Source organism: Pagrus pagrus, assembly GCF_965226575.1.
Source record: "Pagrus pagrus genome assembly, chromosome: 13".
Taxonomy (NCBI): domain Eukaryota; kingdom Metazoa; phylum Chordata; class Actinopteri; order Spariformes; family Sparidae; genus Pagrus; species Pagrus pagrus.
Window position 1 is genome coordinate 11454972 of NC_140197.1, and position 13281 is coordinate 11468252.

Consider the following 13281-nt stretch of genomic DNA (forward strand, 5'->3'; position numbering starts at 1 on the left):
TATTTTCATTTAATATCCAAGTCATTGCAGCCTACGCTCAAATTAAAGTTGGTTCACGTGTAGAACATTTGTCTAAGATGATGGGACAGAGAGGATCTGAGGTTAAGACCTGATGAGTTCAGGCATTATGAGGCTCCTCGCGCGCGCACACACACACACACACACACACACACACACACACACACACACACACACACACACACACACACACACACACACTGAAAATATTCAGAAATGAAAACATGTGCAGATATCCATATTTAGCCAGAAGCACAAGCACACACTGACAGGACAGTGCGGGAAGAGAGGTTTACTTTTGCAGCCTTTGGTCGTGTCTGTCTTTGTCACACCGCCTCCTTTGAGGACCTCAAACTAACATGTTACTGTTGTTCTATTCTTCCCATTTTTTCCATGTGCTCTTTTGTCTTTTAGCCTGCATGTGTTTTCATCTTGCTCAAATTGAAAGTTTAACATGACAGGACATATGCTTGTTGTAAGTCATGCCCTCATATGTTCCACAAACCTCTCAAAAACCTCTTTACCTTTAAAGAGTCATCTCTATACTCTGACTAGTATAGAGATGCCCCGAGTCCACCCACCACCTCATCGCCTCCTCCTCCTCCTCCTCCTCCTCGTCTCCATCTCTTTCCAGTCCACTTGTCGTCAGCAGCAGCAGCAGCAGCACAGAGCCGCTGCCCCGCTGCGACCCACAAACTACAAAGTTCATGTCCAGGCGGAAACATACGGTCCAGACCGCAGACCGAGCAGGCTGACAGAGAGAAGAGGTGGGGAAGCTGTCTATTTGCGAAAGGACTGCTCTGACTCTGACTTTAATTTAAGGTAAGTCGACTTTTGAAAGTTTGTAGGCTGAATCACTTTGATGTAGTGCTGATTTCCGGACACCAATGGTAACGTGAACTCAACAGAAAACAGTAAGTTATACACGGTCTAAATTTATTCCAGTCATTTTGGCTTTCTCTTAAATGACGTCTGAGTGCGTGAAAGAAGAGAGCAGTGAGAGCAGCTACAGGCGCAAAGTGTCCACCTCCACCCGGTCTCTAACAAAGTCACTACATTATCATCTATTGCACCCGCGTGCGTCTGACAACGTACCTGTCACGTACTGTACGTCTTTATGGCCTATACTGTTTATGCATCTCTAAATATATACTCTGCACTTTTTGATGAAAACAGTATGCTTCCTCTCAGTCAGCTGGTTACATGATTTTTTCGTGTTTCTCTTTGTCATTTTAGTCATTCAGACAAAATAATGCAGTCAAATGGAAGTTATAATCACGTGGTAAACTTGCCTCAATGCCAATAAGCAGCATTTGTCAACTTAAATAGGCATAACTTCCAGTCGAAATTGCAGGTGCATCATCCAAAAGACCAGACCAATACTAAGTAAAACTGTCAAGATGAAGGGTCTCGAAAAAATCCTGACTACAGACTACAGCTATCAAACTAGTTACATCTTTATGATTGGACAACTTCTGCAAATGCTTCAGTTGGGCATTCAATCTGAGGTAGAGCCACCTTTGTATAAGAGTTTGCAATGGTGAGACAGTTAAAGGATGAATTCAACCTAAAGTAAAAATTCAGTCATTCTTTACTCACCCCCCTGTCAGTGGAGAGCGAGGTGAAGTTTCATAGTCCGCAAAACAAAACAAAACAGTGTTGCTGCATTCTCCTAAACAGCTGTAGAAGATGGGGACTTGTTTTAAAATGTGAAACCACATTTAAAAAAAAACATGAAACGGCTCCATACAACTCGTCTGGCACAATCAAAGTCTCTGGAAGAGAGTATGACTTAGACATTTTTTTGTGAACTTATCATTTAAAGTGTTATTTCACTAGTGCTTACATTATGTTACCCTCTAATCACTGTGCTTCCCCCTCTATGCATCACTTCCCTTGAGTCATATATATATTGGCAGAACATGGTATTGAATATGAAGGCCTACATTCGGCTCCACACAGCTGAGTACCAAGAACCGCAGCTTGGTTCTAACTGAGGTGGCGAAACTATGTTGGGTAAAAACTACCAAAATCAATTGGTCACTCTGCCTCTCCTGTGGAACCATCGAACAACTGTGCTAGAGTTGTGCCAGATCTCAGATCAGTGCGTTGGCAGCCTGCCAAGGAGGCGGCGTCATGGTTAGAGAGACTGTCTGTTAACCAATCCGAGCATCTGGCCCACCGTTAGCAAGACACTCTGCAGCAGTGTGGTGGACACTGACACTTTCTTGCCTGGAGAACGATGATTAATAGCTGAAACACTAATCGAATGTGTGTAATAATGGGTTTACTGGCCGATATCAAGTGTTTTATATTATTGTGACGGTGTAACATAAAGGCAGCTTAAAAATATGATTTCAAGAGGTGAAGATCGTGACATTATGACATAAAAAAAAGAGTGGTAGAGTAAGTGTTCAAGATGGAAATGGCAGCCATGGTCATTTAGTTTACCCTGCTGCATACTTTAAACAAGACTTTGGATTGAGAGACTGAGAGTTCCTCTAAACAGCCACTTTAACTGTGCCTCATGGTTTGTGTTTGCTGTGTGGAAGTTTGGAGAGGCAACATTTCCTTATGCTCTTTGTTCTGCGTGGCTATTGAAATGGAATGAGATTTGTTTGCACTTCTCTGTTGCTTGGCCTCATTTCCCCTGTGCTCTGTTGTCCCATACATTACATAAAGAATTCATGAAAGTAGTGGCAGGGGTTCAACCTGACCATAAAGATTGATTTTGCTGCTTAGCCTCCTTGTTGTTTGTCATGTTTTATTTGAAGTCTTTGTGCATTGTAAAGGAAGTCTTGATATAGCTGAAGAGGTCTAATGTGCAAAGACTTCTTATCTCAAATGTCTCTTCTTGTGAGTTATTTTGTTGACTCTGCAGTGCATGGAGGAAAATGTGAGGAGAACTGAGCAGGAAGTTCATTTAGAAGTCACAGTACTCAGATATGACACATGCGTCACATCACACGTATCTGTGTTCACAGTCTGATACGTCTGGCAACTTCATGAACCACAGTCATCAAGCTCATCAATCACAGATCATCACGGCAAGCTATCACTGTAGTCAGATAACATGCAAGACACTTAAGTCTCAACATTGTCAAGAAAGCCTCTGGGGTTGCAAGGGGACGAACAAGATCTTTTATCATTCAAATTCTTTATTTATTAGATCTCTTAATGCCCTATGTCCCTTCCGTTGATTTAAGTAAAATTTTACGGATATGTAGCCTCTGGGAGGGCACATCAGAATCATGTAATACGGGCTCACTGTAAATATGATCCAAACAAATTTACTCAATGTCCAACCTATGCTTTTGCTTGAGTGTATGCAGTGCAGAGAGACATACCGACACCCTCACCATAAGGATCTGGCAGGCCTTCGAGTGTATTGCCACGTTGCAGCGGTAGGTCCTTGTAAACTGAGCGCATGTTGTATTTTGGAGCCATGTGTAATGGTCAGGGTGTTCTGACCTCAACCACAGTTTGCTGGTGCTGTGCTGTAAATGGGCCATGGCCCTCCGGTCCAGTGGAAGAAGCAACCTCAGAGTTGACCCACTGCGACACAGCCCTGTGTGTGCGTAAGTACAAGCGCACAGACGAATCTCTCACTGAGCCACTGTGACCGAACGGCCCATCAAACGTCACCAGGGCCCTTTTTCTGCAGTTTGTGGCTCTGTGGTTCCAGATGTCTGAATAACAGTAAATCTGCTTGCAGCGACAGGGTGACCGAGAAGGGAAACATGTTTGGTAGTGTATGCGTGTTTGTGACAGAGGGAAAAACAGAGAGATAAAAGACAGCGAGATTTATTGGAAAAAGGTTTCTAGAATAGAAGTTTGGGGGGAAAAACATGTAAAGACAGAAGGTAAAAATGTGTTTCTCATCAGCATCCTCAGATCCTTTATTTGATGGCCATAATAGATGGCGTCCGGTCTGCTCTCCCCGTTGCACGCTGTTCCCATTAAACTCACCCCCCACCCCCCCCCCCCCCATCTGTCTCTGCCTCTGCAATCAGTCAGGCAGCTAACGCTAAACAGGCTTGTTTATGGACATCTGCAGGTACAATTTACAGATAATTACACGTTTGGCCGATCTAAATGTCTCAGTGTGTGTTTCTAATGAGGTCAATTTTCTGAATATAGTTCCCAAAGTGAATTTCTGTGCTGGTATAACACTTTACTGGACATGAAGTGATCTGAGTTGAGCTGAGTTTTCTGCTAACAAAGTCACGAAGGAAGAAGAAAACTGTATAAAAGGTTGATATTTGGGTAAGAGAAATTGGAAGCTATTTAAAGCAGGAAAAACATGTTAAATTGGGCATCGGATGACTGACATGCCACACCAAAATAACAGGCAGAAGAAAGAAAGCAAAACAACTTGTTGGGGATTACTGGTATTTTGTCAATCTGAGAAACAATGTTCAACTCAAGTTCTGATTTGATTTGATTTTATCCACATCATCAGTGGATGTCTGTCTCCCTTGCTAATGTTTATCTGCCTCTCACCTTCTCGTGCCCCACAGTCCTTAATCGCTGCCTTAAGCTAAATGTCACTGAGCTGTGGGATCAGGGGTGGTCAGGCACCAGCTAAAATCTATCCTCCCCTCCTCCTCTTCATGAATGGTCAAAGTTGATTACTCCTTCTGCCACACCCATGCTTCCATCATATCTCCCCTTGTTCCCTTTTTCTAGGTTTAAGATGGTGAGTGCTGCCTGTGATGGCCACCCTTGAGCATTTACCCTGTTGGAAACTGGGATTAGTTAAAGATTTAGGGAAGGTAATCAGTGCCCAGCAAGAGCGGCACCACACCTTGCTAAAGTCGTTATGTCACAGGTCCAGATTGGCCTGGCAGCAGCATCGGCTAGTAACTCCTGTGACATTAATCCAAAACTGGCTGAGGTCACGTGTTTGGAGCTTATCGGTGCTTCCTTTTCACCCTGGAGTCATTTTGTTCAGCAGACAAGAGGAAGGTTCTCAGAGTGTCCCCAGGAAAAATATAAAAGCAGACACACGATGGAGGTTGTAGGAGAAAATGTAAATCTCTGAAGGGGCGGACTTATGGTATTAATACTGTGTATAAATCTGTTAGACAGACCTGGCATTTTTTCCACCTTGGTGTGCTTGAACATGTGTGGACAAGGGTTCCTGTTTTTATGTCATGTCACATTAAAATCGTTATTTTTCATTAAGTTAAATGGATTCCCTCTGGCATAAATATCACATTAGAAACATCACTTACCGTCCATTAAACAACTTTAATATAAACTGCCACTCAAAGTGATTTTAATATAAACTAGTCAGTCAATTATTTTACTGATGAATTGTTTAAATGTCAAGAAAAGTCCCAGGCATTCCAGTTCAGGGTCTTCAAATGTCATCTTCCTTCAAAACCAGATGATGACAAAAACTGGAGAAAAGCAGCAAATCCTTGAATATGGGAGACAGCAAATGTTTGGCATTTGTGCTTCTTAAAACACTTTTATCGATTATTAAATTAGATGATGATTTAGTATCGATTATAACTGTAATAAAATCTGCTGACTCTGGAGAGTATAACAAAAGTGCTCTTACAGAAAAAATAATTAGTCATATGAGTCAGAAAGTACACAAAAGACTTTCAACGTTCCCACTGCACTCAGGTTTTATTTGTTTAGTTCTGTCCCTGAACAAATTCTTGAGAACCTGCTCACTTCTCAGGCAACAGAGGGAGAGAACAAAACATCCCCAGAATCAGTCCACCCAAAGTTTTAGCTGCCTGACACATTTATGTGAGCCTCAGTGCTCCTGCTTTAGTCTTTGGTCCAGTGTGTAACTCACACCTCTCTCCTTGTCTCCCTGTCTGTTCTCTTAGCCGGCCTCAAGTGAACTGAATGAAAACACAGGAGCCCCCCTGCCATCGGAAACCATCAAAGGACTAAGTGGATTGAAGAAGGCAGAGAGCAAGTGAGGGAGTAAGAGAGGGAGGGAAGACAGGAGGGATTAGCAGCTAATCCAGTGCATGGACAATCCTGGAGGAGCCTTATCTTTCTTTCACGATGATGCAGACAAAACAGTTGCTGGATTACTCCACCTTACTTTATTGCCCTTTTCAAGAAAGCATCACCCTCCTTCTTCCGTTGCACTGATGAACTAAAAGTCTGGCTTCTTGCATGCGGAAGGACCAGGGAACAGAGGACAAAGAAGCGGGGCAACAGGCCTGTTGACAGGATGTCTCATGGACAGTGTGGTGCCACACATGGATAAACCTCTTTAGTGGGAGACGGTGCGTGGCAGTGGACCCCCCTCGCTCTCTGTGCTTGGAGTTTGAAGACACACAAGATCCTCTCAGAGGTTGGGATCTGTTGAACACACAAGCAAGAAGGATTCACTGCCAGTAAGCAAAAGAGTGGAGACACTTCTGTTTTGACACTCAGCTGGGTGTTTCATGAATTACTTTTTTTTTAAAAGAGCAGGACTACAGAAATGTGTTGAAGGCTTCTGAAGCTAAAAGGAGAAGGCAAGAGAAATGTAGATCGTCATTATTATTAGGTAAATGAAAGGACGATCATCACTGCTTGGGGACTGTGCATGCAACGTGGGTAGGATGCTAAAGTAAGGTTAAGGTCAGGTACTAATCCTTGTAGGCTAACCTGCAACCTTAATAATAATGAGAAGGAGCGCCACAGTCTGGTGGAGATCAGCCTATGAAGTGACTCAATCCAGTTACATTTCCTAAAAAGAGTTATCGATAAATTCATCAAGTATCAGGTGTGCTTGCGTATTCTTTTTTCTTTTGTATTAAAGGCAAATTAAGAACACACAAGGTGATAAGACCCTTAGTGTTATGAACAAGATGTAAACATCAGTCTGTTTCTTTACTTTTCTCACACAAACCAGCTGAGTTGTTTGGCTGGAATCACATCTCGATGTATTTGCAGTTGCGGCTGGCCTTTGTATTTCTAAACTGTCATTGACTGAACCGAATCTGAATAAGGATCCAGCCAGGCCCAAACTCTCCAACCACATGAGCTGTGGTAACCAGAGGAAACAAAATATGACCTTGTAATTCATCTTCTCTGTTATTTTGTCATGACTGAAAGTGACTGTTGTGCAGGGGAAGTGAGCCGAGCCTTTAGGTCATTTTGGACAGACGTGCAGCAATGGCTGTGCATGAGAGAGGGAGAGTGAAAGAGGAGATGTAAACAGGGACTTGACTGGCTCTATATCCATACTGGCATCTTTCAGCGTAGACCCAAAAGGAAAACGTGGGCAGACAGTGGATGAATAGTTGGCTCTGGCCGCGTGGAGAATGGATTATACACACATTCTCTGCCGACTGAACAACCACATATTTGTGATTTCTGTTCTCACTGTCCTGGAATTTTAATTTTCTTTTTCTCTCTGGTTTTACAGTGGACCCTAACTGGAATTTGAATTTGACTGACATGTAATAAGAGCTCAGGCACTCATTCCTATAGAAGAGAAATTGCACAACTTTTCTGCCACCATGAGTCTGGGAAAACTGCCAGGAATTAAGGGCCTTGTGTCTGGATCTCAGGGGAAACGTCGTTTCAAAAGCGAGCTCTCCGTGGACATGATCAGCCCGCCGATGGGTGACTTCCGTCATACTATGCACGTTGGCCGTGGCGGGGAAGTGTTTGGTGACACCTCCTTTCTAAGCAACTACGGGGGCACCAGGGAGCCAGGAAGTCCAGACTCAACAAACAGCTCCAAGACAACAGGGTTCTTCACACGCACCTTTAGGCACGTGCGGAAGACCTCTGTGCCGCGAAGGGGCTCCCGGGACTTGTCATCCCCGCCACCAGACATCTCACCCATCATCAAGAACGCCATCTCCCTGCCCCAGCTGAACATGGACTCCCCCAATGGGTGCATAGAGAGGGTGCTGTTCCCCAGCTCTGTCAGCTCAACAGACGACTCACTCTGCACATATGGTGAGATAATAAAGATAATCACTTCCAGCACGGAGCAGGGTTTTGTGTAAAGCAACTTAGCAGCAAGATCAGCAACATTAAAAGTGAGTGGAGAAAATTAGTGGTCTTAGAAAAGTGAAGCAAAGAGGGGTCTTACTCAAAAATAATGGGATATGATACAACAGCTGCATTGGTGCAGATTTATTCACAGCAAATCAACTCCAATGTGTTTGTGTTTGTGTCAACATTCAAATTGGCAGACTTCCATGACATGCTGGGCTAAATCAATGGAAGGAGTTTGGCCAAAGAAAGCATAGTGTGACATGTTAACTCAGTGAGCACAGCTGAAAGATTTTCTACAGATACCCAGGATTGATTTACTTCAGTTTTAAGTTTATTGTGATTGTAAAAGATTTTAGGGTTGTTTTATTTTTTTCGAAGTATATACACAAAATTTTATTTGATAGTATGTGAGTGGACAAGTGGTCCTTTTGCACCAAAGCTCAGATTTGACCTCAAACTAATGTGTTCAACTGCATAATATATGTAGAGGTTTTTTTTTTTTAATTTTGGATAACAAAGACTGCAACTGGGTGAACATGTAAGCAAACAAAATGTCATTTCATTTCATGGGAGTTACTGCCTTCAGTGTTAAGCAGCTGCCATTGCCAAAGAAAATCTGTCTATGTGATTCAGGCTGAAATGTTCACAGATGAGGAAGCGTTTTAAAGTTTTATTTAGGTTATGTTTAGTCGCGTTCATCAACTTCCTTCCTCACTCACTGACTCTCTCCCGGATGTAATGGCGACAGGTGACCAAATGAAACGCATGGTCAATAAAATGACAGATTTCTCTGGGTTTGAACAAAACAAAATAGTCATTTTTAAACATTTTAATGCAGAGATGTTGCATATTATATCTGTAATATAAAGTTATTTAGTACAAAAAAGAGGCCTACTTGGTAAGTTCATATTCATTGGTTAGAGGATCAGAGCATCACTCTAATTTTTGTGTGGATGACATATACGAGACGTTTACATTAAGAATGTTGTCTTTTTGCTGTTGTCGTCTTCAGGTTACAGTTAACTCAGAAACAATGGATAAAACGACAGGCAGAAAGCTCCTAAAAGGTCCTGAAACCCAGACAGAAGGATCAATGGGCTGAAGTCGAGTGCTGGAGCAGCACTGCATTAGTCACCATGAATTAGGAAGAAAAGCACAAACCGGTCATGTGCTATATAATTACAGTTGCAGTTCGCACTATTTACTCTCCGGCAGACCAAACAGCATACAGAGCTGCTGAAATGACTTGGACTATACAGGACTATAAATGTCAGTGAACACACAAACAGAGATGGTGAGGTTGCCCTCTCCCTTTCAACATCGTACCCACATTCCTCCAAGACAACCAGCAAACAAGCAGGCTTCTCCTGAGTCATCTGGAATCACCTTGGCAACACCTGTACACAATTAGGCCTACAAACACAAACACACACAGCTGGTGTGAGAGTAAGAAAGATACTTTGAGGGCATTTCCTGTCATCTCTGTGTGCATGTGTCACTGCCTGAATGCACAGCATAAACACAGCATTCATTATATCTGCTAACCAATCAGAGCTTATCAGGCAGCAGCGTGCAAAGCCAGGACTGGAAAGCCCCTCTCCGTCTCCAGATCCCTTACACAATTCCTAAGGAATTTGCTCAAACGTAGTGATGTGGAGCTGGCATACAGAGTCAGTGAGCTGAAAGATGATGGGAGTCTTGTCATGAATGGGTTTCTCAGTTTGTCTTTCATGTCATTATTTCGATATAGGTCTTCTTTACATGAATGTATTATTAAAGTCAAGTCTACCAGTAGTGAAAAATCAATGTCAGTATTCCAAAACTAGGTATGCTGTAGGTACAAAGTGGGTATTGAAAGAGAAAAAACAACAATTCTGCAAAAGGTTAAAAATAAATTTAGTTCAGTTTAATTTATTTTGGTCATTTTCCAACTTATAAAACACAGATGCACTGGTAGATAGACAATAAATACACATTAACTTAATGCTTTTCTAGCCTCAAAAACAAATCAAACAAACAAACAAATACAAAATTAAAACAAACAACAACAAATAAACAAAACAGGACCAAAAAGGTGTAGGCTGAAGCCTTAGCTTATTAACCGACCCTTTTAACATTAATTATATTTTGTCAGCTGCCTTTAAATTATACAGAGCAATTCAAACATTTACAGCGCCATGACAATTTCTGGTTTCCGTTCACTTTATGTTCACTCCTTTCCATCCCTGTTCAGTGGCCTCACACTGCTTTTTCTGTTTGTACTGTCTGTCAGTTTGTAATGTTAAGTCCATCTAGGAGACAGAAACCTGTCTGTCCCTGCAGTGAAGTCTCAGCAGTGTGTTGTTGGGTTGTTACATACTGCCACCCTGTGATGAAAGAACTGAATTGCTGGACATACAGTAACTCTATAGCTCAAACTTTTTAAACTTCCTTTTCAAATACAAACTATGAACTCTATGGTTTCCAGTTAGGTAAAATTTGTTTGTGCTTATAAACACTTTTTAATAAGCATCATTAATAAATGATACATTTAATAAACTTAAGTAAATAGTTATTCACTGGTATTTTACTGTTACAATCACTAAAATAGAATATTTTCTGCTGCTTCCGTTTTAGGTTGGATTTCTTTTCAAGTGTTGTCAGATGTTTACACTTTTGTTACACAAGTGACTTCTAGTTGAAAATGTAAAGTCATGATATGAAAACATAACCTTCAATTCAAATACTTAACTCCAAAAAACAACTCCTACATACATATTCCTTGTAACATCCTACGTTGATGTTATTCTGGTGATCTGTTTACTTTTTATTTTTTCATCTGTAAAAACAGGTAAAATTAAGTTCTAGCAAGTAAAAAAGTTTCACTAGGATGATTTTATTAATTTGTTTTTCAAATGTATCTGTATTTATTTTGGTCAGGATCATTTGTTTCAATATTTATTGTTGTAATACTACTTTTGACCACAAGAGGGTGAAGTGCACCACTACCCCATTTTCTAAACAGGTGAATTTCTCCATGCCTTTTAAACTCAAGTTACAGTTATTGTGTGTTAGTAGTATGTCACATAACTTTTATGATGTGTTTAGTGGTGAATGTAGAAATCAAAACTCCCCTGAAAGAAAACATGAATGCTTTAAGCTCTGTTCAGAACAGGGTATAGCAAAGACTAAAAACACCAGCCAAAATTTTAACCTGCCAAAACGTTTGCATGAAAACCAACAAGTAAAAAAAAGTGGCAAAAAAAATTTCACAGGCCAAAAAAGACACAAAAAAGAAACCAAAAAAAATGTAAAACCAGAAGTTTTTTTCTCACTTGCCTTTCAGGGCTTCTGTACAATTGCTAGTCACTGAGATGTTTTATATATGTCATGTCATCATTTCAGTGACTTCAGTGTGTTTTCTTCTTGTGTCTGTCTGCAGGTCTGCAGTCTGGTTTTGTCACTCTGCCTCGTCTCTCTCGTCTTGATAGACAGTTTCAAGATGGAGACATCCGGAAGGGGTCTCTACCAGACAGCAGTGGTGTCACACTGACACGCTCTGACTCCCTCACCTCGTTCACTGTAGACCTTGGCCCTTCTCTCATGACTGAGGTACTGAGCTTGTTTGACAACCCCAGCTGCCTTCACATGTCCAATCACAGCCAGGCAGCAGGTGAGAGAGAGGAAGGAGAGGAAGAGGAAGAAGATGAAGACGGCTCTCTAACAGAGACGCCTGTGCAGAGCCCTGTGGTGACTTCACCCAACTCTTCCACGGGTAGCGGGTCATGTAGCAGGAACATGAACAACAGGGGCCGCTCATGTAGCTCTGACAGGACAGAGCAAGATGAGGAGAGGTCACTGAGTACACCTGATGTAAGCAGTGGATCTCCTCAGAGAGCAGAGCCTGCAATGGAGGCAGAGAGGTTCCAGAGAGCAGCTGACGTTCTGTGTCGTCATTATGGTGGAGGGTCCTTCACAAAGAGAACGAGGACCGACAACAACACCACCTCTCCTGCTCTTTCCCACAGATGCAAAACACCGTATGCCTTTTCTGAAGAGGAAGAAGAGATCAAAGTCTAGATGTTGAAACTCCATCTGACAGAGGGCAGAAACTTAATTGATGCAATAAAACTATAAAACATTTCCACTGACCTGAGATCTGGGCTGCTTCTGGTCAAAGGGCCTGAAGATTGTGTGATATTCTGTTGTTCCTTCATGAAACATTTGTCCTCCTCTCACATGCACCTACATGGAGGCACTACAGATCAGCCACCAGATCCTTGTCTTTGTTCAGTTTCTACAGTATGGATGTTTGATACTAATCTTGACCCGGGCCTTCTGCCTCTTAGAACTTTGTTGCTGCCGTGATTTTATACAGATAATTTAAACTACTCGAAAGACATAAGTTATGGAATAAGTCTGACACCACAAAATGGATTCTTGTCAAGATAAGATATTAATAATGAAGTTTTAGTTTTATCAGCAACACAGATTTAAATGTGCTATTTGTTAGAAAATCTCATTTTTGAGTCTTATTCCCCACTCGTCAAAAACCACGAGTTGAAAAACCCAGAGCATCACTATTTGACGAGTGGGGAATGAGTCTCATAAATCAACTTCTCTTACAAAAAGCACCTTTAAAGTGAATCCAACCTGTATTAATAATACTCATAACAGTTGGCTGAATATACTGGGAAATAATGGAATTTTGAATAGACTTTGATTTTTCTATTTTTCCTCTCTGTATATAATAACTCACTACATCATCACACTGTTTAACAGCTAAATGTATTTTACATTACAGATGTTCAGGTTAAGAGGTCAGAGGGGTCAATGTAAAACTGAAATTTGAGCATTACTGTTATTCTGTTATAAAGGTTGTGATAAAACTTCTGTATATTGTAAATAAATTAACAGTAATCCGGAATAATTGTGAAAAACTAAGATAGTTGTACAATTACATCTGATAGTACTCTAAAGTCTGACTGTTTATGAGATTGTTTATCAAGCTTTTATCAGTAGGACTATTAGTTTTCTTTTCTAAAATGATACGGCTGATGTAATAAAGGCCACATTTACAACAGACATGTCATTTCATGAAATTTCTGGTTTTATTTAATTTGCTTACAAATATTGCAAACTCACATCAAATTAACTCGACAGCTACTGAGTTTTGTGAATAAACAGTCAATATTCTTATGGTGCAAAACAACATTTCAAAGAAATTTCAAGCTATACTCAAACTCTGAATCCAAATGATAATTTATGACAGTTGGATTTAAGAAATGTATTTTCAGAATATGCACAATA

The 13281-nt window shown here is 41.1% G+C and overlaps 1 protein-coding gene across 3 annotated transcripts; it reads left to right on the forward strand.

Moving 5' to 3' along the window:
* Positions 1-672: 672 nt before the first annotated feature.
* Positions 673-13056, forward strand: cdc42ep1b (CDC42 effector protein (Rho GTPase binding) 1b). 3 transcript variants are annotated; one of them, XM_084371952.1, is made up of 4 exons: positions 673-840; positions 5868-6389; positions 7409-7950; positions 11414-13056. In XM_084371952.1, exons 3-4 carry the CDS (start codon positions 7503-7505, stop codon positions 12049-12051), a joined length of 1086 nt encoding a protein of 361 aa, XP_084228078.1. In that variant the 5' UTR covers positions 673-840; positions 5868-6389; positions 7409-7502; the 3' UTR covers positions 12052-13056. The 3 variants fall into 3 exon arrangements, with proteins under 3 accessions (XP_084228078.1, XP_084228080.1, XP_084228079.1); XM_084371954.1 differs by lacking the exon at positions 5868-6389; XM_084371953.1 differs by lacking the exons at positions 673-840; positions 5868-6389 and adding an exon at positions 6396-6544.
* Positions 13057-13281: the final 225 nt, after the last annotated feature.